A 23,803-nucleotide genomic window follows, 5' to 3' on the forward strand; every position below is an offset into this window, starting at 1 on the left:
ACTCTGATGATTCGGGGCTTAGTCCTGCCACGGGAGCTGGGGAAGCACCACTGCAGCTGGGGAAGAACCAACCCTAGAACACCCCTTGGGAGTTGTAAAGCAGCAAAGGAAGCAAGCTGTGCCAGCCCCTCCACCCTCCTCCAGCACTGAAGGAAGGTAAGAAAATCCCTCCTAGTCAGAGCCTGTGTTTCCCAAGTCCTGGGCTTCCTGCTCCTGCAGGGAAATACTGCAAGTGGGATAATAACCCCAATTTGTTGCAATACCTGGATCCAATGCACCATTCTTATCACCCTGTGTGCTGTTAAAGGCAACAGCTGGATGTTATTAAAGAAGCAAGTCTGGGCTCAGGGTGGCATACAGGGAAATCACAGCTTGAATGAGAGCAGCCAGCTGAACACTCCCTGTTGCTATAGGCTGGCTGGAAGTAGAAACCTGTCTACAGCCCAGGCTGAAGCCATTTTCTTATCAATTTGTTAGTTATGCCTATGTAAAGATACAGTGCACAAAGTAGCAGTGCCAGGCTCCCACTCAGACTAATGTTTAAACTAGGTTCCAAAAATATAAGAATATTTGTTTTCACAGTTTCACAAGCAGTAAAAGGCTGCAATATGCTAGGTCATTTCCATGCACAAGCTAATTGGCAACATTTAATACAACAGAATCTAGCTTAATCCCTAACTAGGAAGAGAGAAGCTGGCTATAATGCCTTTTGTAATGGTTTAAAAGCCCCTATCATAGAGTACAGCACACCAGACTGTCGCCATTGCTTTGGTACAACTGCTTGTTCTAGCTATGAGATGGAGCCTTCTCCAAGCTCTTGCTTGTGTACAGAGAGGGTGGTGGAGACAAAGATCAACCTGAAATCAAGCTTCAAGCAAGAGAACTGGAAAAAATCATGCTGCTCTTCCAAGTCCTAGAGCAGCCCATCTCCTATCCCTACCTCCTTTCCTGAGGAACTCACTTGTACTCTGAGAAGATGATTCCTATTCCAGTGCAGTTATTCTGCTTTACAAAGCCGGACACGGCCCTTGAAAAGCAGAACAGAGCAATAAAGAATTGTTGTATTTATAGCATTAAGAAAACAAACTGGAATTTTAAAATAATTCAAATGAAGTGAGCTCACACCTCCCACAGACTCACAAAATTTAAATCTAAGTTTTGAAGGGACAACAGAGTAAATGGTAAATGGAGCCAATGCTTTCCTTTCACTTGTTTGCATCCTCTGCCATTTCCTATATATAGAAATGTTATTTTGGCATCTTTGGATAACAAAAGCTCATGTTTTGCTATGACCTTAAGGTTTGTTACAAAAGCTCACCTGATTCATCCTCTATGCAAAACTTTTTTGACAGTGACAACAGAAAGGAAACAACATGAACTCCCCATATGCATAAGCTACCTACTGCTCATCTTAAGTTACTAATGTGTATGATGGTGCAGGTGTAAATTTTATATACATGCACAAAGAGAAGCAAAAGCTGAGATTCATAACTCTGCTTTGTTTTTTGACAGAAAATTGCTAGCAAAAAAAGATCTGTGCCTTTCAAAAAGCTGGAGTTTATTCAAATCATTTATGAAAAATTAAAAGCCTCAATATTTGCATGCCACTTGTTATGTGTAACTAGGGAAGAGTGTCATCTGTATTCTAATTTATGAGCATTTATGAACAGAAATGATCATTAAGGAGAAGCATTCCTATGTGCGTTCTTTAATCCAATTTATGTGATACCCACTGAGCCCAGGCAATAGAGTGCAGCCTTATAGAGCTCTGGGTCACATCCTGGGCTCCTGGCAGGGCAGGTAGGACCATGCTGTGGGCATCTTCTCCCACCCTGCAGCAAAGTGAATTCACCTGAGATACCCAGCACTGCTCTCCAACAGCTGACCTGTGTCAGGGCAAACTCACTGCTTCTTCTCTTGCTCCTGGAAAAACAACAGCCCGAGGCCAGATATCAGAAGGGGGAAAATGCTAAGGGAGGCAAACAGAGTGGGTGCTAAAGGACCTGGCTGGGCTGGGAGCCTGGCCTTGTCTCCTTTCTATAAGCACAAATGCCCCCTGACAGCCACTACTCAAGCTGAAGCTCATTGCCTCTCTGAAATGCCACAGGAAGAGGTCTGGGAAGGAAGAGCCGAAGGCAGAGAAGTTTCATGAAGAAAAAGCTATTTCTTTTTATGCTCAGCTTACAGGAAAATCAGTGAATCTACCCTCAGTTTCCCTAAAACATACCTAGGTAGCTAAATAATGCCACAACTACGTGTAAGTTAGCTCTACCTGAATAGTATCAAGATTACAGCAGCAATAAAAATATAATTGCAATTAGTAGGGGCTACGTGTTTTAGCAAGCCAAGGTCCAGTACAGGTTGTATTTTGGGTACAAGTACATGCTATGTTAATTCCATCTCAGCTTTACAGTTTGGCTAGCTAAGCAGATTATTCTGAAATCATGCAGCATAGGAAAACTGTCAGATGGGGAAACTCCTAAGTGGAGAAAACAATTCTAAAATCTGAGGTTAAGTCAATAGAGAGATAGGTGAAGTTGCTGTCTTCCCATCCCTCCAAACCTAATGCGAAATTCCAGTTATATTAGACAAGCATTGAAGAGAAAAAGGGAAACTGCAACAGCTATAAACTTATAAATAAAGAAATAAAACTGTGAAAAAATTTTTTAAAATCCATGTCACAGCAGAAACAAAACTGAAGCTTGAAACAGGATTCATTGTTACCTGGTACAAATAATTGCACCTATGTATGTCTATAACAGAACAGAAAGAACTAGCTAGCTTTTTGGAAAAAAAAAAAAGGAAAAAACCCAACAACAGCAACAAGAAAACTAACATCAAAACCAAATAAAACAAAACCATCAGCAGAAATCCAGCCCACCAGCAAGTCCATTGCAGCAGTATATGAGAGATGCTGTAGTCAAAACATTTTGTTGGTATTACATGCTGCAAAGCTTTGCTCACCATAACAGCTATAGAGAGAAAATTGCTATTGTTGAAAATACAGCTTTATACATAGAAAAGATAATAGCAAACAGCTTAGAAAGAATAAACTATAAATACAGTTTTAAAATGTTTTGGTTTACTTTTCATTTAGATCTACTTCAAGCTGTTTTCATTAAGAAACAAAAAAGCTCAATTACTTCCTCTTGTGTGGGTGGATTGTTGGGGTTTTTTTTGGTTTATTTTTTTTAATCACTCCAGTTTCCCCATGCAAGTTCCTCCCTTAAAGCTCCCCTCCCAAAAGTGCCCAAATTGATTACTAATGTGCTTCTCTTCTTGCTGATTTATTTAAACTGGGGACAAGAAAGTGGCTGTAGTTTTTGACATGAGTGTTACCTAAGTGGTGTTGGTTTTGTACTGTGCTATGAAGGCTCCCTTTTACTTAAGAAGAGGTTGATTTCCAACCCTATATTCAAAATGGAAGGTGCCTTTACTCACTAGTTCTCGTCTCTATACATGCTCTGCCAGATTTTCCATGTAAGTAATGAAGTTTTACTGTATTTGTTTTATTGCTCATGAGTTTGCTGGTTGTTACTCACATGGGCTTTAGTAAATCCAATGTGCAAGTGCAGTGATTAGATGCAGGGCTCAAGATAATGAGTTTTTCAGGAGCCTCCTAGGAAATCTCTGGTAGTGTGCTATCAGTTAAATGTGGACCTTGGGCAGAGTTAAGTTCAGATATGTGTTTGTTCTTTGCTCTTCATAATTGAAGCGCTGTGATATGAAGTAATGGACATTAACAGCTAGAAACTTCAAGTGCTACCTTTTCTCTGTGTGGCTAAGGTGCCTAGTGATAATATTCTAATTTTCTTAGGAGTTCTATGTGAATTTTCAAGTCGAGTTTTAGTCTTTGCTCTTAAAACCATGCCCTATCACTAGAGAAAACTTCCTATTAATATAGTTTTGATGCATTAATGCACTTCTTTTGAGGCACTTCTTGCATTTTTGCAAGAAGTGAACCTGTATTATCCAATAGGATAAACAGTAACAGAACCTGCTATACTGACTGTATTTTAAATTCTTAAAAGCTTCAAAGGGCCAGTTGTGCATGTTTCTGAGTAGCTAGTTTCAAAGAGAAAATCTGATATAAAGACTATATGAAATATTGGCTTTTCAATTTATCTGAGAAAATTACTTTTAGTACTAAGTAGCATATCCTGGGCTTAATGCAGGTTACTGAGGATTTTGCTTTGTTTTTTGCATGGTTCTGCTCAGAAATCACTGCTGAGCTTTTGTGCTTTAACTTCCCTCTGGATGCTCAAAGTTAGTTGTTCCTAAACCCTGTGGAACACAAGACTCCAGCTGCATCAAGGAGCAATATACAACACAAAGTTTCCAAGGAGTAAGAACTGGCAAAGTGGCTCAGGTCTGCAGGACAACACCAGGCAAGAGCTGCACTGTGCAAGCAGATGGAAAGAGTGAGTTACTGATGGTTAAGTAACTAATTAGTGTAGGTGGCTGTACTCCACTTTTCCTGCTTGTAAACAGTCAGTGTTGCCTTGCTAATGATGAGAAAAAGATGTCATGATCATGCCAAAAGCTTAGGCAAACTTGATGCAAAGTACAGAACTGCAGAAGACATTCTCCCAGGCAGTGCAGACTGTTGCTTCCAAAACTGTGCAAGTATCAGAGGGTGCTTTGTTGTCCATAATGAACTCTTGCAATGGAGATGACACTGATTTTTCTTCATATTTATGTAATCAAAAGTACAAAGATCAGCCACTTTCCAGTGGAGAGAATCTCACGTGGAGAGCATAAAGAATAACTTTAATTCCTTTTAGGTAATGAAGGAATAGCTGTAAAGGGGGAGGTACAGTAGAAATGAGAATGTGTACTCCTGAACTCAAGGCTGTAAATGGTATCCCTGTAATCTCTTCTGATAAAAATGAAGCCTTTGACTCTGGAGCTTAGTGCATCTTATCCCATTGACCATTGATCAGGGCAGACAACCTAAGTGCACTTTCAACTGTCCAGCATCTTATTGCACAAGAAGCTTAACAGGTGGCTTGAGACATCCTCTGCATTTTGTGTCCCTGGGAGCTGAGCCCTCAGAGCTCAGGGGTTTCAGACACTTCACCTCTGACCCCTCTGAAGTTTAAAAAGACAACTGGTGTTCAGACTTACCCTGCAGTGGAAGTGGGTGTCTGTCCAAAATGCTCTGTTTTTTTCTTGTTCTGCACTGTTTTCACTAAATTGATGTAGATCAGGTATTATGTATGCACAGGGCACTTGGATTTGTGGGATGAAATCTTGTTGTAGCTGTTCCATAGCACAGACTTAGGCTGCAGCTGTTCTCTCACTATGGACAGGAAGGTCTATCAAGTACAGATCCCTGTCCTCTCTCTGGCTTTTCTGTTTTGATGGCAGCAGGATTAAATGGCATTTGGATGATGCCAGAGGTGATAAATTAGCAGCTACTTGGACTGACAAATAGTTACAGTAAAAGCTCTAGGCATAGGAAACAACTGTCCTAATTCTGGGAATTGAGACAAATTTGCTGACAATCTCTTGACACAGCCTGAGTAACACCCTATGTGCTTTGATAGAAGAGACTAAAGCCCTTTTGTGGAAACATTGTTGGAAAGCAAAAGAAAACATGATCACTGTTCTATTAATAAAGTAGGGTGTTGAAAATAGTTTTTCAGATATGAAAAACATTGTTTTGTATTACCTAGATCTGTGTTTTTGTGCATCTATGGGGGTTTTTTATGCAGCACTAACCTCTCTATCTTTAAAGGGTATATATGCAATGTCCTGCATATGTAGTCTCAGTCAGGGCTGTAAGTGGGCTAATGAAGACTAAAAGTTACTGAAAACACCCACCAAACCCTAGAAGCTAATGAGCATATAATACTTCCCATACCTTAAAGAAACTTATCACCATGTCTTTCTTTAAATTAAGAATTCATTCAAATATAATTGAAAATCATCCTTGACTTCCTATAGGTATACTGGGAGGGCTACAATGGGTTTAGACTACTGCCTCATCTTTCCCTCTTTCTTTTTATGCAAGAGGTTTGTGGAATCAATTCAGAAACTGAAGACAAAAGTTTTGCTGTATTAAATGATCATTTCTTGATTAGCTGTTCTCTCTGGACTTTGAGTTCTTTGATCCAAGCAAAAAAATCATATCCTTCAGGGTTTGATGTTCAGTCCTCTTACATGTCCTGGTACAAAGTACTTCGCATGTGAGTCAGTGAGAACAGGGAAATACCCAGATGGAAAAATTTTCAGTGACTTGTCTACTGCTGCATGGAGCATTTGGGGTTACTGGGTTCTCTGATCCTTATCACAAAAAGGTCAGACAAGTGTCTTCTGTAAATTTTCTGTAAGTCCATATAACAGACAGTAGCTATTTGTGACAGCTGCTCTGGTCTGTCTGACCTAGTCAGGCAGTGTTAATGGTAAGCCATATAAATAAGTTAAAGAGGACTTGGTGCCATAAATAAGATAGTTTTGTTTCTTACCTCTAGCATGATACTTTAAAAACAACCTATCCTTCATGGTTTCTGGGAAATTGTCTTAAAGTACTATTAAAATAAGCAGATGAGAGCACACTTTAGCGAATAAAACTGGCCCAGCTGTACATGCCTGTGGTCTCTCTAGTTACTGCATATAGCTCTATTCTCTCACTGCTGATTAAAAAATGACCAGGGAAGAGTCATGTGAAATGCAGTGAGTGAGAACTACTTTGTCAGTCTAGAAAGCTTCCAACATACAAATGGTGCAAATGTGATTTGCTCTGTCATTTGGATTTAGTAGTGGGCTCTGAGCTAAAGGAATAAAGTCTGTATATTCCACGTTTCATGATGGAGAATGGAGATGCCTCTACCTAGCTGCCTCAGTGCTCATGCTATAAAAAAGTGTCGGGCTCATGTTAGTGAAAGAGGAAATATAAACCACAAGCCATATGCAGTTTAATCACTGCAGAAAGCTGCTTGCTAACTGCTCCATTGATGGTCCAGATATATATAGTGTCAAGAGTAGGTGATTACCAAATTCACTTAATTAAAAATCTTCAGTTTTCCAAACCAAGCAGTGCTAAACCTAAACTGATAAGTAGCTTTGTCCTGAATGTAAACTTGATCAGCAGACCTGGATTTAGGGTCTGCTATTTTTTTTTTTTTTTTAAATCCAGGCTCAATTGATAAAGGTCCAAAGGGAGATGAGTGATATGCTGTGATACAAACAGATTTGTGCTCCCACAGGATCAGTATGCCCAGTGACTGGAATTGCCTATCAGTAGAGAGTCCCAAGGGCAGTTCCTGCCTTTCAGGCTGTAGTACAATCTTTTTGGACTCTCAGTATATGAAGCCAAGGTCAGGAGTTTGAAGGACACGTGGCAACTAAGCTTTAGAGTAGGAAAGAGGACTAGGGAGTTGGTATTTCTCAGTTATGTAGGTGATGTGCATCTCACAGCTTGGACTAGCTGGAAAACCTCTGAGGTACCCTTTCTTATCCAGATGCAGGGCAGGCAAAGCATGCCTTTTTTACCAGAGAACACACCAGGATTGCTGATTAACCCTGCCACTGGAAACTACAAAACTGTAAAACGGGTAATCTAAATGATCACTCTGGGCTCAGACACCCAAATTCTGACTTCAGGTCCTGTCTGAACTTACTATTGGTTTGTAAAATACCTTCAACTTCATTGGTATTGATATTTAGACATTAGCAAATACAAGTTGCTGAGATCTGAGCTGATTCAGATAGAAAGCAGTCTTGGCAATTCAATCTTAAAACATGTCAGAACATTTTGGAGATAAAATTGCTTGTTTCTAAAGAAGAAAGCTCAGGTCTCTGTGTCTTATAAAAAGCATCTGCATTCTCAGATTTTGCTTCCCTGTCCTTGATGGAAGATACCATGGGGAATGCAAGCAGCAGAATTGTTTCTGTATTTCCCAGTTAGACTTCCATTGCACACATTGACATCCAGGTCACCACTTCCTAGCGAAAAGCAACTTTCACAGTTTTGATTTGTGCTGGTTTTTTTTGGCTGACCACACTGTCACTCTCTGCAATATTTGTCTGGCATGACCTGTAAAAGCAGCTGAGAGTGAATATACTGTTTGTCTTGCAGACATATATGTAGGTGTATGAAACATGTAATTTATCAATACCCTTCCTATTTCAGCAAAACCATTTCCTATTGAACACTAACAATATTGAGAAATTTTCTTACTTCCACAATTCATGACACTGAACCATAGGCATTTCTTAGTTATACTTGGGGAGACAGATTTGGGAAATTATATACTGGTTTTCTTCAGGCATATTTTTTTACTTAAGGATGGAAAGAATCTGTCCCTTGTCTGACTTCATCAGGCTTCAGCTTTCTGTGGAGGTGGATGCTGCATAGATTAAGATTTATGGGGACAGGTGACTTAAGATCTCTTAAGAGGCTTAAAACATTGCATAAGTGTGCTTCACTATTGTACCAGGGCTCTCCAGGGGCAAACTGCTGAAATGATTTGCAGTATTGTTTAACAAGCTACTTAAGTAACCATAGCTCATAGGTAATTAAAGCTTCTAACTCAAGTCTACTAAACCTCCTATTTGTTTCAGGTTCAGCTCTGGCTCCACTGATCCAGTACAATGATCTGGATACTTCAAGTGTTGTTCTCACCGCTCCCAACACCAGCATTGATCAGTCTCATTGCATTTGGAGCTGTCATCTTCCTGTGGGTGATAAGCAGGCCAAAACCCCTTTTACCTCCTGTTGACTTGAACAAGCAGTCGATAGGAATTGAGGTAATGCTTTCTCTGCTTGTGGGCATGGTCTGTTTAGGAGCTTCATCTGAATACTGATCCATTCTGACTCTGGGTGTCAGTGGAAGCTCTCCTGTCCTATGGCACAGCCTTCTCTCCCAGGTGTACATCTCAAAAGCACAGTAGGGAGATGGGAAATCTTAAGATGCTAAGATGAGAAACAGCAGCTTGTTCCAACCAGAGTTAGGTGGGATTTTTACCAGATGGCTTTGGCTGTCACTGACTTTCCTGTATTTTCAATGCACTGTTTCAGCTTTGAAACTGGTGCTAGACTTCATGTAATAAGGGAAGTGGTAGCACTCAGTCAAGGCCTCTCAATAACCTGTAACTCAATGTTTAGGTGGGCCATCTAGAAAATCACTCTGCATGTGACTGAGTAGATCAAAATCAGGAAGGGAAAAAGATTTCTCTAACAATACAATGCTATTGAAATGCTTTAAATGGGACTGATGAGAGAATGGCTGAGGAACAAATGGTATTTTATCTGGTCTGCTCTGTTTCATAACCATGCTCTGTTCCTAGGGAGGAGCCAGAAGAGCTGCACTCTTGACAGATAATAACCTGCTCTCTTATTACTTTGAAGATGCTAAGACCCTGTATGAAGTTTTCCAGAGAGGAGTGAGTATTTCTGGTAAGCTTTGCATCTGGTAGTTAGTACTTGTCTATCACAAATAAAATTTTTCCAAGATCCTTTTCCTTGTGTCTTGGCTGTGGTAATAATGCAGGCTAGCAACAGCTCTTGTAACCTTCTGCGGGTTGGAGAGACAAGTGACCATATTTCTCCCTGTCCCAATTTAGTACTAGTCTTATTTGGGAGACTGGGCAGGAACAAATCCTGGAAAGCTGAAGATGGTAGAGTTCAGTCAAGAGTCAGCAGATACAGAGCATCAGAGGAACTGGGGGGGAAACACCTCTCCTTTGTCTTATGATGTGAGTTTTCCTGTGAAATTACTGCCTGTTTGCAACAGATATGAATTTGTGCATGTCATTTCACAAGTCCTATGCATGGAAATGTGTGATGGTTTGCAAGGTGTTTCAACCTCACATGGGTTGTGCAATCCAACAAATATCACCAGATCTTAGAAGTATTGCTTGTAAGGACAAAGTTAAAGTCTTACAACCTTGGTTTGGGCAAAGTGCTTAACTGTGGACACTGACCTGCTCTCCATGCAGTTGCCTGAATGCCTGACAGAAAACATTTCTCACTTCAAGTGTTTAGTGTTATGCACTTTGGTGTTATGCAACTACAGTATTGAGCTTTGAAATTGCTTTTCTGAACTCTTTCATTAGGAAATGGTGACTGTCTAGGCTACAGGAAACCCAAGCAACCCTATCAGTGGCTGACATATAAACAGGTGAGTATTGTACGTGACAGATGAATTAATTTGGGATTCTGCCTTGAAACACTAAAGTGGGGGCATAACTATCTTGCAGGTGTCAGACAGAACTAAATACCTGGGATCAGGACTTCTGCAAAAAGGATGCCAACCATCATCAAGCCAGTATATTGGCATTTTTGCTCAGAATAGGCCAGAGGTAAGCAACAAATTGTGTATTCTTTCCTAACTGTTCTGACACCTTGGGATGAGAGGAGACTCTGTATTTAAACAGCTTCAGGCCACATCAGGAACAATCACTTTTTCCTTCCCAATTCCCTTTTACTGACTGAGCACATTCCATTACCATTCCAAGCATGTAATACAACGACCTCTCACAACTCTTACTCTCATGGATGTGCTCCTTCCACACCCCCCACTGCCAAGTACATGGGCTTGTCAAGCTGTATGAAGTCTGCAGGCAATCCTGTCTTGAGGGCTCCTAGTTTTCCTAAGTTGTGCTGTTTTCTCTTTTCAGTGGATTATTTCAGAATATGCCTGCTACACCTACTCAATGGTTGCTGTTCCACTCTATGACACTCTGGGACCAGAGGCCATTGTATATATTGTTAACAAAGGTAAATATTGACTTCCACTCTTTCATAAGGATTTTTCTAAGAAACTTTTTTTTGGGAGGGCTAAGTTCAAGGGAATTTACAAAAATCAGAGTAATTTTAACCTTACTGCTCTTACAGACACTTAGTGAAGCTGCTTTGCAGAGCACATGATTCAATGCCCACAAGAATCCAGGGGGCTTTCTATGTCTGCTAGTGTCTTGATTGCAAGACCACTGAAGGATCTGCCAGATCCTGTGGATCATTCTGCAATCAGTGCTCAACTATTTGCTATTTGAGATTTTGCAATCTTGAACTCCCACACTGCCAAACAATCAGACAATGCAGACAGACTTGCATGTAAATTAAGACTAGATTTATATGTCTGTCTGTATATGTCTGTAGTATGAAAAGAGTGGAGGAGGGAAGGGTAAAGATTTGCCTAAATCTGTTTAATCTATCTGGTTATTGCACGTTCTACAGAAACAACATCTAGCAGTCCAACATGGAATAAACTGGCAAGGAAGTTAAATAAATCTTCATACTTTCTTCCCCCTGTCTTAGGAGAGATATGGGGGGAATAAATATCTGCTGTTGTTACAGTGATCTGGTATCCATCCCAAAAATAGGATTTGCCAAGCAAAACCCCTTCAAGAATTATGGTGATGAATCTTGGAAACAGGTGTTGTTTTGGGATTGATTACACAGCTGTAATTTACCAATCTAACTGGGAACTGGCAGGCTCAGGCAACTCCAGTTCCTCTGCTGACTTAAAGGAAAAGGCTTTTGTAACTGCATCTACAGGGAAGCTGAAGTATTAACTCACTATTTTTAGCTACCTCTTTCAATTGGGCCTTAATTTCTTTTGATTTAAGGAAGATGGCTAAACCTAAACAATATCATGGCAATACCAAAAGTTTCAATGCCCATCTTGAATATGAGCAATGAAATTTCTTTTCAGCTTTTCAGCATTCCCCTCATTTTATAGTGCCAGAACATCAGGTTTGCCCAATCAGTTGAATATGGTAGGAGGAACTTTCTCAGCACTGTAAGCCAGCCACTGAATCCATATGAACAAATGCAAATGGCACCAAAACAATGTTATGCTCTAAAATCATGTGCTGCTGAGCTGTCACTGGCCTCATGTCTTCTAAACAGACTTCTGATGATTTCTTTTCTGTAGCTGACATAAGCGTGGTGATCTGTGACACGCCTGCAAAGGCAGAGGTCTTGCTTAAGAACTGTGAGGACAAAAAGACCCCATGTCTGAAGATTATTGTTCTCATGGATCTCTTTGATAAAGAGCTCAAGGACAGAGGAGCTAAAGTGGGAGTTGAAATTCTGTCACTGCAGGAGGTTGAGGTAGGTGGATAAAGGCTTCTGTAATACTTTGCCAGCTTAAACATCCTGATCTTCTGTGGCAGCAATGACACTTTAATGTAAGCATTACCCAATTGTCGTGCCTGTACCTGACATCTTAATGAGCAGTCATTTTGAAACTTGATATCTTTAGCTAAACAGAGTTGCAGAGTTGAAACAGTTGACTAAAGTTGTGCCCATGTGCTGTGAACAGCCAAGACTTGCTTAGCTTAATTTGTGATCCTGTTGTAACAGGATTTATTTGGCTTCTAAGCTGGCAGTTGAATCTAATTGGAACTGTAAGTGCAAATTACTGGCTTCTTAGACAACCCAATACTAGGCATAAGCTTGCATACATCTAGAGATGTGGCCTACCTCAAATAAAAGGAAACCTCTCCACTCAGGACTTCCAAATTCCTAAAGTAGTTCTGATCACTTTCCACACATTCACATGTGTCCTCTCCACACTTGCAGCAGACAGTTTTTCAGAGTTATGTGTATTCGATTCAGGAAGAGGTTTCTGTTTGAATGAGACAGAGTATCAAGAGGCAAAGTAGTAAAACAGGTGTTGCATTTGAAATGCAATTACCTATTCACCTGTTGTGCACATCTCTTAAGCTGTGTTTTTTCTCTAACACAGGAGCTGGGAAGAAACAACATGAGAGATCCAGTTGTAAGTATCTCTATGATATTATCACCTATAGACTTGTAAAACTTGTCTCTGGAAAGACCTCTTGCTATGCTGATAGTAGAGGAGGCTGCCAGATTTTTTTGTGAACCATAATTCCTGATTTGTCACAGTTAGGAATTATATGTAGTTACAGATAACCATCATAATCCTCATGCTGACTTTATGTGGCTTTTTCTCTCTAGCCTCCTAAGCCTGAAGATCTTTCTGTTGTGTGTTTTACAAGTGGAACCACAGGTAAGAATTTATAGTGATGGTTCCCCACTGAAAGAGACTCCCCATGCAGCTTCCCTGCACAAAAGTAAAGAAATCCTATGAACATGGAAATAAACCAGTAAATTAGAGCAATGTCAAACTGCTCTTGCAGTTTTACTTGGGATACTATCATTACAAGTGAAGTGCACTATGATAAAGCTTCTTAAAACTGGGGCAAGAAAAGCCAAATTCATGTTGGCTTACCCTATGAAAAATGCAGCCTTAATGTTCAAGAGATTGCTTGTTCAACTGTGTATTTTGGTCCACAGGGGCTAAAGCAAAAATCTTGTTTCAGCATTCTCTATGCTACTCCCAATTGCTCTGCTGTTTCAGTATCCATCTCCTTTATGTAACAGCCATAGCTGAAAGCACTCAAGATGAGGCATATTTGTAATCTCTCATGAGAATAATTGCTGGGACTGAGCCTAGTACTGAGATAGTTCAAACTGAGCCAAACAAGACATGGGAACTGCCAGCAGAAGCAGTCAGAGCCACAGCTCACCTTGCTTGATCTCTCCAAAGGTAACCCTAAAGGAGCCATGCTGACACATCAGAATGTTGTTTCAAATGCTGCTGCCTTCCTTAGATGCACAGAGGTGAGCTACTCTCCAGGATATGTCCCTCAGTCCTGAAACCAGCTTTAATGTGGGCATTTTCTGTAAACCATTCATTCACTCCCAGAAACTGATGCTTTCCTAAGTGCCCCTTTTTCAATGAGACAATACTACTGCAAGAAACTTGGTTTGAATTGAACAAGAACTTGTACATAGAAGTTACTCTAGAAAGAGTCAGTCCCAAATACCAAGAGTACTGAACTATCTACTTCAAGACTTGCCAAAACATTAAACTAATTTTGATTTAGTGTGGCTGAGTGACAGCTGCAAATCTTGAAGAGGTGATGGATGAGCCTGAGTTGCAGTCATTGGAAGTGTCTGTCTAAAAGTACTCAAACTGATCTCAATTTTATTTACTTTCTACTTAAAAGTAACTCAGGCAGGCATAGAAAATGCTAACGTACATCTACTTCCTTTCCCTCTAGAACACAATTGAGTGTACAAGTTCAGATGTTGTCATTTCCTATCTTCCTCTGGCTCACATGTTTGAGAGAGTTGTGCAGGTATGTACAGATATATGTATCTGAGCTTTTATAAACCAAATTACAGTAAAAGACATTAGCAATGTGTATGTCCTCAAAACCTATTCACACAATAACTTTGCTTATTTTGTAATAACTGGGCACTGGAAATCATGCTGCTTTTCATAGACTAACAATTATGGCTAGTGAAGGTAGGAATTCTGCTTGACTAAAGTTAGTCTGGTCAATTTTTAGACTGTGGTATACAGCTGTGGAGCAAAAGTAGGCTTCTTCCAAGGAGATATCAGGCTGCTTACAGATGACATGAAAACCTTGAAGCCAACGCTATTTCCAGTTGTACCAAGACTGCTCAACAGAGTCTATGACAAGGTATGTGAGCAATTTTAGCTGTGTTCTTTGTGTTCATATATCCAAACAAGCATACAAATACAAAATAGTAATTAATATGTCATAACATCATCACTAGTTAATTACCTCTTAGCAAGAGGAATTTTTTAGAGTCCTTTCTGAGGAGATGGAAAGCATTCTGGGAGTATAAGAACAGCATATCCAGTCATGACTGGGCTATGTTTGTTGCTGTTAAGAGGTAAAAACTTTGTTTACTTTTGCAATGCAAATGAATCAAGTGCACAGCTAACAGGATCCCAGTTCCTCAAAGCCATGGCTGTAGTGTTTCAGGATTAACATGAATTAATTTGCCTTTTGGGTCACCTCCTAGATACTGCAGTGAAGACAGGCCCTAGAACACTGAAGTAAAATTTGGTGCCTCTTACCAAGGCAAGACTGAGATGTACAGATGTGAGTGAAACCCAAGAGTCACTACTCTTTTTCCTTGCAGATCCAGAGTGGTGCAAACACCCCAGTAAAGAAATTCCTGTTAAATTTTGCTGTGTTTATGAAGACAGCTGAAATAAAACAGGGCATCATTCGAAATGACAGCATTTGGGACAAGGTTGTCTTCAAAAAAATTCAGGTAAGTTATTCCAAGTGTAAGGGAGCTAAGCAAGGTAACATTGGAGGAGCTGATGACTTCTTTTTCACTTGTAGGAAAGCATGGGTGGAAGAGTGCGTATCATGGTGACAGGTGCAGCCCCTATATCTCCCTCTGTCCTGACATTTCTTAGAGCAGCATTAGGCTGTCAGGTAAGCTGAGTTTTCTTTAAAAGTAAGCCTTGTTTGACTATGCACAAATGAGTGACCAGTGATATAGGTGGGGTCCAGCTCAATGCTGTCAAGTCTCAGGCATTTACAGACTGCTTCATCTGAGTTAACTGTAACAGGAAAAAAAATTCTGCAGGGCCCACTTTAAACTACACTACCAAAAAACTAAGCTGTAGGCTTTGAGAAGAATAGAGCAGCAGAAATAGGAACATGCAGCACTCATAGTCAGGCAGCTGCCTCTGAGTTTTGTGGCTTATTCTGACAGTCAAAGAGCTCCCAACATAGCACATTTGAGAACAGAAAATGAGGTGACCAAAGCAAAGTTTGAATAAGTGAACATCTGGTCACACCAATAAGATCAAGATATCTTAAAATCAAAGGTTGTTTTGGCTTCCTTCCTAAGAAAACTTGTCAAAACTGTCAAAACGGAGGCCTTTCCCACCAAGGACTTGATGTTCAAGGAATACTCATCCTTTCTCACACAGATCTTTGAAGGTTATGGCCAGACTGAATGCTCAGCTGGATCCACTTTCTCAATGCCTGGAGACTGGACAACAGGTATGGGAGCTGAGACTTGTGAAGTCTCCCAGAGCTGTCCACATAAAGGGGCACTCAAGCCTAGGTGCTGTAATGCTTTTAGTTTAATGAAAATTAAATCATGGGTACTCAAAGTGATTCTCAGTAGCAGCAGTCACCTGTCTGTTTAATAGGTACTAAAATTCTTGACTCAACCAGATGAGGAACCCTGGTGTAAAGTGTCATAGGTCAGTTTAGACTTTGTCCCAGAATATAGGAAAGGAATAGACAGAGCTGAGCAAACTGGATAGAGACTTCCCAAATGGCCTTAAGAAACTAGCTTGGTCTCTTAAATGATATGTTTTACTCAAAAATATTAGACATGATACTTGACTGTTTTCCTGAAGGACCTGGAGCTTTAGCTTTTATTTTAGCAATACTGGATATTCTAAATTTAGACTCAAGTCAGCATCTTTGTGAACACAGTAATTGCAGAGCATAATGAGGATGAAATGCAAATGAATACCAGGATCTATGAGAGGGGGTCCTGAGGAGGCACGAGTGGTTCAGTGCTTCATGGCTGGTGTGGTGGATGACACCAATAGTGCTCTAAACATCAAGACTTAGCTGCTATTTGTCCTACATTAACTGTCTGAAAATGGCATTGCAACAACTTGCTTGAACATATGATGCCATACTCCTTTAAATAATGCTGGTTCATGTTAAAGTAGTGAACAAACCCAGTGAGGATCTACTATCATTGCAGCCTTTTTTGTTGTTTTTTTTTTTTTTCTCTTAGGCCATGTTGGAGCCCCTCTGGCTTGTAATATCATAAAACTAGATGATGTGGAAGAAATGAGCTACTTCTCTTCTAACAATGAAGGCGAGGTAGGTACCATCTGCTGTGCATGTCAAGAAATACTGAAACATAAGACTTGGTGACTAACAGTGTTCTCTGCTTGCTATAGGTCTGCATTAAAGGACCAAATGTGTTCAAAGGTTATCTTAAAGACCCTGAGAAGACAGCAGAAGCAATTGATAAAGATGGCTGGCTCCACACTGGAGACATAGGGAAGTGGTTGCCAGTGAGTAGCTGCTTAACACAAATCATCTCTTGCATGTGAATTCTTGTTATTCCACAGTATTCTCTAAAGATGGAATTCTAGGATAAAAGTTTCTACACAGTAGATTCACTAGGTAACTCCAGTCAAAGTTCCAAAGACCAGTTAGGTTACAGAATATCAAATAACACCTGCTAGCCCATAGTTAAGACTATTCGTCACTGTAGAAATAATATAACAAGGTGTCTTGGTTTCTGTCAGAGGAGAATAAAGGAGCTGTTGAATCATGTCCTGAGCTAACTGGAGAAATTACACAAACCCTTCTCTCTGTAGAAAGCAAAGACCAGTATGTGGTTTCTAGATTAGTTCCAGAAGTGCCTTTCATACAACTAAACAAAGCCTGTTTATATTCTCTTATATAAGACAGTGACTTGGAACTAATGACCTCCACTTTTTACTTCTAGAATGGAACGCTGAAGATCATTGATAGGAAGAAGAATATATTTAAACTTGCACAAGGTGAATACATTGCTCCAGAGAAGATAGAAAATGTCTACATCAGAAGTGCTCCTGTAGCCCAGGTCTTTGTGCACGGGGAAAGTCTGAGGGTAAGTGATGTTAGGAGAATCCTGCAAGATTTCCTTCCACAACAAGTTCTGGATGATCAGAGCACAAATGGATGCATGTACAAGAGTCCTTGAACAAAATCTGTTCCTAAGAGAGCTGTGTTTATAGGAAGATGTTCTCAGACCTACAGACTTGCCAAGTGACCAATGGCATTGTTGCAAGCTGGGTAAAGGCTAATTACATACTTGTGTGGGATTAGCATGTCAGGTCACTTCTGTGCAGTTTAGATTCGTAGAACAGTCCCCCCTGCCATAAGCAGGGACATCAACTATATTAGATTCAGAACTCCATTCAGCCTGACCTTGAATATTTCTAGGCCACCTCTCTGGGCAATCTCTGCCATTGTTTCACCACCCTCACACTTAAAAAAAATCCTTGTATTTAATATAAATTTACTATCTTACAGTTTGAAACCATTACCTCTTGTCTTATTGCCACAAGCCCTGCAAAAAATTTGTCCTCATCTTTCTTGCAAGCTCCCTTTTAGTTTTGAAAAGCCACAAAAAAGTCTTCCTGGAGCCTTCTCTTCTTCAGGCTGAACAGCCCCAATTTTCTCAGCAGAATTCTTTCTGCGCAGCAGAAGTGTTTCTCCATTCCTTTGCCACAGACATGTTACCAATGCTAGCAGAGGCCAGTCTTCAGTCTGTAAACAGCCAAAAGTAATTTCTGGACCATTCAGCACACATAACAAACTGTGTCAGTACCTCAATTACTGCTGTCACAACTCTCAGTGACTTGGAAATCCTTCCTACCTTCGAAACTGAAAATGAATGGAAATGTAAATTTGACTTGTCATAGAAATAGTGCCTGCAATCAAGTTCACAAACACATTTAGTATGCCTTAGCTTGGTCTCAGCCTGACTATTTCCACTTGTTTTCAGTCTTTTCTAATAGGTATAGTGGTTCCTGATGCTGAGATGCTTCCAGAATTTGCAGCAAAACTGGGAGTCAAAGGTTCCTTTGAAGAGCTCTGCAAAAACCCTGTGAGTGGCATTGTGCTTAGTGGGTTAGAGACAGAATTTAATTCTAAGTCCAATCCTACAATGCTCTGAATTTATTCTATCCACCTCTTTTCAGTAATTTGAACTGGTTTAATGCTGGGTGAGTCAGGCAAGCAGCCTTCCAGTAAAAACTGGAACTCAGTATAGGTGTCTCTTGTTTCAAGGGCTATCACTGCTTCTTTTCCAGTGAGAAGAGAGACATGACTCTGTAGTGGCCTTAATGTGAGAAATCCTGAATGTTGAAATATGTATTCTTGCCATCCTCAGTTGTCCCTGACTGGGCAAATGGTTATGGTTTTGAGCTGCAATGACAGTTTTACCCACTCTGCTTCTGCTGTGTTTCTTCTAGGCAGTGAAGAAAGCTATTTTAGATGATATGATCCAACTGGGGAGACAGGCTGGCCTTAAATCCTTTGAACAAGTGAGTACTTTCAAATCCTGCTTGTCACTAGCACCTGTGTTGCTGACACAGTGGCTGGGAAGTCTCCATTGCTGCTACTGCCTGTTCCAGGAGGGGCCCTGGGGCAGCTGCCCCTGACACCTGATGGAAGCACTCAGTGAAACATTGGCTGCCTGTCCCTATACCAGGAGACCAGGGGCTGTGAAGGGCAAGCATAGCAATTGCCAGGAGATGGAGTGGAGGCTCACAACAGGCTGTAGGGGCTGTTCTGGAATTCCACCCTCTTGCTGTGTCAGCCAAAAAACCAGTTCCATTACTAGATCTCCTGGGACTGAATTTCTGCCCAAGGAAGCTGGAAAGAACTATTGTTTGTCTTTTAATGATGTGTCATGCACTAAATGGTTTTCTTTTAATAGGTTAAAGACCTGTACATCCACACAGAGTTGTTTTCTGTAGAAAATGGACTCTTGACGCCAACATTGAAGGCAAAGCGAGGAGACGTTGTTAAATTCTTCCAGAAGGAGATTGAGGCCCTCTATTCAGCTACTCAGGAATAAACAGCCAGTTTAACTTACACTGCATGGAGTAGCTAAATCTGTGACACTACATGGCCTGTGGTGAAGACAGGCTTGAGTGGAGGGGAGCAGGAACTTAAATAAATTTAAGTTTGAAAAATGACTTGTGGATGAAGATGGCTGTAGTATAACTGACAACTTGCAGTGTTAACATCCTGTGGGACTGAGCATCAACTGTCTGGGCTAAGCCACAACTTTCATCTTTCTTGGACTGTGACTGAAATGCTATAACATGCAAGAACCCTCAGCCTTTAAAAGACAGCTGTATGCACTTCTCATTATCAAAAGCAAATCTTGTTTTCCTGCTGAAACTACAAACTCCACTGTGACCTGTTGTGGACTGATCTGCAATCAGACTGAACACAGTATGAATTCATGCTAACATCTGTTTAGCAAATACAGAAGTGAATTTCCTGTTCCTAGCCCTGGACCACGTGGTACAAGTTGTTAATAATGAAAATGAGTAATTATTTGCAAAATACATTTGTCTACAGCAAATGTTCATTCTTTAGGAAGCACTGGATTAGTTTTTGCACATTTTCAAATGAAATGGCAGTGTTAAAGCCTATACACTTATGAATTTGAGTCTAATAAGTGTAAAACTTTAGCTGTCAATCCTAAGGTTATAGGATGCAATAAATTGAGACTGCACAATCAAATTAAAGCCTGTGTGAACTACTTGTGGCTCTGCTGCAATCACATTGTTGGTTGGCCAGCCTTGCTGCCTGGCTCTGTATGGCTGCAGCTAGAACTCAACTCCTGCAGAACATGAACTTGTTCCCTATGCTGTCACTGGTCAGCCACAGCTCCAGACATGAACCAGTAATGTAGTGTAGTCCAGGTTTGCTCCTGTAGTCTAGTTGCTCCTCTGCCAACTTCCTTTTCCTTGTCTTCAGCTTAGGCTGAGGTGAAAGAATGAATTTACCACAGGAAATAAGATTTTCTTGTGTTAAGCTCCTGCTTCAGAAAATGATTTAAGCAAGATGCAAACTTTCTTATGTCTTCCATCAGTCTGTGCTGTCTCTGCTGAGAGCTCCTCCCTGTCCCTGTAGTAGTCAGCTCTAGTAGTTCAAAAGGCAGTGCTAACAAGGATGCAACATGGGGAAGGTGTATCTGCAGCTTTCCTAGCCAATTCTCTTTGACTGCAGACAAAAATTGTCTTCCCTGTCTTGTTTCAACAGCTAGTGGCTTTTCCTCTCCCTCTTTAATGCTCTTGCTTAGCTATCCCAAAATGAAAGTAAGATTTATCAAAAGATCCCCTCTTGCTGTTAGGCAGCTCTAGCTTTGACTAGTAAAAACAACAGACCTAATTCTGTTTCTAGTCTGGGCCCAAAGACCTTGACATCTTAGGGTAACCATTGTGTCACTTACTGTGCTTGTCAGAAATGTGAGGCTGTAAAGGCATCTTTGAAACTCCATGTAACAATGCTGCTTATCTTTCCTTTCCTTTCCTTAAAGCAATGTGACATGACATCAGTGGTGGCCTAATCTGTCTCTCCATGGGAGACTGGGGAGGAAAATAAAAAAAAAAGAAACAGGAAAGAAGAAATTTATCCCAGAACTGGTTGTGGACACAAAAATGAGCAAGTTATTTGGTGAGAGTAAATCCAGTGCAACTGAGACCTGCAGAATCGAGGCTGAATCCTGTGATGCCCCCTGCTGCAGTGCCTGGAGAGTACTTCTGTTGACACAATAAAGTGATATTTCCCTGAACAGATATGCTTGGAGGGCAAATGGCACTGCCTCAACAATAAAATATATATAGCAATTCAAGTGTAAATTGGTCTTATATTGGTCTCTTGTGTGCCACTTCGGCCACATGAACTGGTTTTCAAAATCTCTCAACCTGGCTGACATGTAACTCTACACTATGAGAGAACAAAAGCACCAGCTGCATTTTGGAGACATTTAAAAAGCCTTGAGTTGGTATAAAGTTACTCCAATTGAAGGTCTTCCTTCTAATAATTCAAACTAGATACTAAATGAAAATGCTTTAAAAAGGCTGTTATCATTAGTAGCAAAATTCACAAAAATTTTTCTTCTTGGATATTGCTTCCTTCTACTCTAAAATGGATCAAGATCTCTTGGGTACTGGCTCAGATTTCAGAGGGAACAGACAGTGGTGGATGTGATTTTTGCCATTAAAAGCACAAAATATTCCTATTGCAACAACTGCTGCCTTTTTACCTTTGCAAAGCAACTTACAAGGTTAAATGTTAATTTCCCAGTCAGTTCACACTCCCATGCCTATGGACTAAGTTCTTCTAGGTCTAAGAACAACTGAACCCACAAGTGAATATGAATGTATAATTTATTTGAGGTGGACAAATCACATCATTAAAAGTCACAGGTAACAAATTTTATCTGGAATTTGAATCAGGTGTTTATTTTCAGGGGCAGCTTCAGAGAAATACAAAAGATAAGCAGCACGCATAACAATCAGATGCGGCTGAGGAATAAACAGAAAAAAACAATCCTGACTTGGGATGAAAAAGATGCATCTTGAAGGCAATCCACTGAATGGCTTCTTCAATTATTTATTGTTCAAAAAGTATGCAAACCATGGCACAGGCATAATACAACCCTTTCAGCAGTGAGGAAAAGAAAACCTCGTCCTAACATATTCATTGCAGAAGTCTAAAATAATATACAGAAAATTTCAAGTAAAGGATTGTGGTCTGAAGTAAAAATTCCATTTCATATTTAAAAAAATTAGAAGGCTATTTGATTTTCTTCTCTCCATCCACTGGTTGATCCGTTTCAGAGTCATACTGGTACTTTTCCACACAATTCCTAGGGAACCAGCCTCGTTCTCTTATTCCACCTTAAGACATGAAAAGTTGCATTAACTTAGAACAAAACATGGCCCACTACTGAGGAAAAACACAGCACTGGAAGAGACATCCATCAAGCACTTACCCAAGTTATTTTCTTCTACAACACAGAACAGCTAAGTAATTTCTAACATCATTGCTTGGGGATGTACGGATTTTCTCCAACTACCTAAAATGCTTTCAGCCATCTCCAAAGTTTTGCAGTGCTCTACCTTCCTTGAGAAAATTCGTCTTCATACCCTATCTGAATCTTTCTATCTATAAATCAGGTTTACAGCTCCTTTTTCTACACAGCAAGGGCACAGGAAGCAGAAAACAAACTTGTCTACCATAGACTTTCACACAGCTGATGACTATGTGTTCACACCCAGGCTGTCTCCCATTTCCTATTCCTCTCCAGGTAAACGATCCCAATTCTTTTGGCTTTTCCTTATAAGTCACATTTTCTATTATCCTAATAATTCTCATTTTTCTCTGTTTTCCTCTCAGCCCTTTACAGTTGATCTTCCTCTTTCCTGAGATGCAGTAACTGCTTTTATTTGTAGAGTACTTCAGCAGAGGCTCTGCCAATGCTCAGGAAGATGGAAGGTTTACATCAGCATCTGGGAAGCTGTATGCCTTTTCTTTTCTGAAAGTGTTGACTCATCTTAAGATTATCATTGAGTCTTTTTCCACAGAAGAACTGCTACTTATTCATTTTGCCATCTTGCTGTAGTGCAACTTTTAATTCCTGCTTATTTACAGTATTTTGCTATACCTTCCTAACAAAACTCATCCATTTTTTGAAGCCTAGTCTGATCCAGCCTCTCAGGGTTCACCAAGTTCTCCATCCATAACTCATTTTAGCTGATTTAAAAAACCCAACATTCAATAGAGGAGATATGTCCTACTAATCTTCACAATAAGCAATGTAATACAAACATGTTCATTTGTATCTAATGTTTGGAGGGGTTTATTGGAGTGAGCTGCCAGGGCACTTCCAGCCCATGAAGGTTTCAGACGTCCCACAAAAAGGATGAACTCTTTCAGTGAGGCTGGCAGCCTCACTTGTACAAATATGAAATGCACATGCAGTGAATTAACAATTGTTTGGAAGAAACAACAGACTCCAACACACCCTCTGGCAGGTAAAATTTTAGTTCAGTCCAAAGCAAGAGATCTGAAGTGAAAAATGTAAAAGCTTCAATGCAGGTGGCTGTGATGCTGACCAGCAGATCAGCAGGAGTCTTTAATATCTTCAACAGCCCCAGTTAGTTTTATAAATGCATATTAAAGTCTCTAGAAATTATTTCAAACAAAGATATGTTGTCTCCTAGTTTTTAAGATACACAAAGATTAATCTCTATAGTTATACAGAGTGTGTAGGTAGGAAGCCTGGATGTGTTTAAGACAGACCACCATTTAAATATAAAAAAATTAATAATCCTTAACCTCTTTATGGTCTAAAACTCTAACTTTTCCTTAGAATATGAAGTGTCCCCCTTACCACTCAACTTTCAATACACTACTACATCAGTGTTCTGTCTGA

At 40.2% G+C, this 23,803-nt stretch overlaps 2 protein-coding genes across 2 annotated transcripts in view; one reads left to right on the forward strand and one right to left on the reverse strand.

Annotated features, from left to right (window-relative positions):
• ACSL5 (acyl-CoA synthetase long chain family member 5) lies at positions 1-21,919 on the forward strand. Its single transcript, XM_005481095.3, has 21 exons — positions 1-156; positions 8,569-8,754; positions 9,295-9,403; positions 10,063-10,127; positions 10,207-10,308; positions 10,627-10,726; positions 11,886-12,064; positions 12,702-12,734; positions 12,935-12,986; positions 13,527-13,600; positions 14,044-14,121; positions 14,335-14,469; positions 14,939-15,073; positions 15,148-15,243; positions 15,747-15,819; positions 16,577-16,665; positions 16,746-16,862; positions 17,303-17,446; positions 18,347-18,448; positions 18,816-18,887; positions 19,283-21,919. Exons 2-21 carry the CDS (start codon positions 8,599-8,601, stop codon positions 19,421-19,423), a joined length of 2,052 nt encoding a protein of 683 aa, XP_005481152.1. The 5' UTR covers positions 1-156; positions 8,569-8,598; the 3' UTR covers positions 19,424-21,919.
• The window catches only part of ZDHHC6 (zDHHC palmitoyltransferase 6), a 9,952-nt gene continuing 7,883 nt past the window's right edge, over positions 21,735-23,803 (reverse strand). Inside the window, exon 10 of the mRNA XM_074545224.1 lies at positions 21,735-22,265. Coding sequence (XP_074401325.1) covers positions 22,162-22,265 — 104 coding nt within the window. The 3' untranslated portion in view covers positions 21,735-22,161. The remainder of the gene's footprint in view (positions 22,266-23,803) is intronic.

This window comes from Zonotrichia albicollis, chromosome 7 (assembly GCF_047830755.1).
Source record: "Zonotrichia albicollis isolate bZonAlb1 chromosome 7, bZonAlb1.hap1, whole genome shotgun sequence".
Classification (NCBI taxonomy): Eukaryota; Metazoa; Chordata; class Aves; order Passeriformes; family Passerellidae; genus Zonotrichia; species Zonotrichia albicollis.

What these genes read in the sequence shown, in the direction of transcription:
- ACSL5 (XM_005481095.3), top strand. Translation starts at nt 8,599, where the DNA reads ATGATCTGGATACTTCAAGTGTTGTTCTCACCGCTCCCAACACCAGCA. An exon ending in TGTCACTGCAGGAGGTTGAG is followed by an intron (nt 12,065 to 12,701) that starts GTAGGTGGATAA and finishes TCTCTAACACAG; the next exon opens with GAGCTGGGAAGAAACAACAT. An exon ending in GAGCAGCATTAGGCTGTCAG is followed by an intron (nt 15,244 to 15,746) that starts GTAAGCTGAGTT and finishes TTTCTCACACAG; the next exon opens with ATCTTTGAAGGTTATGGCCA.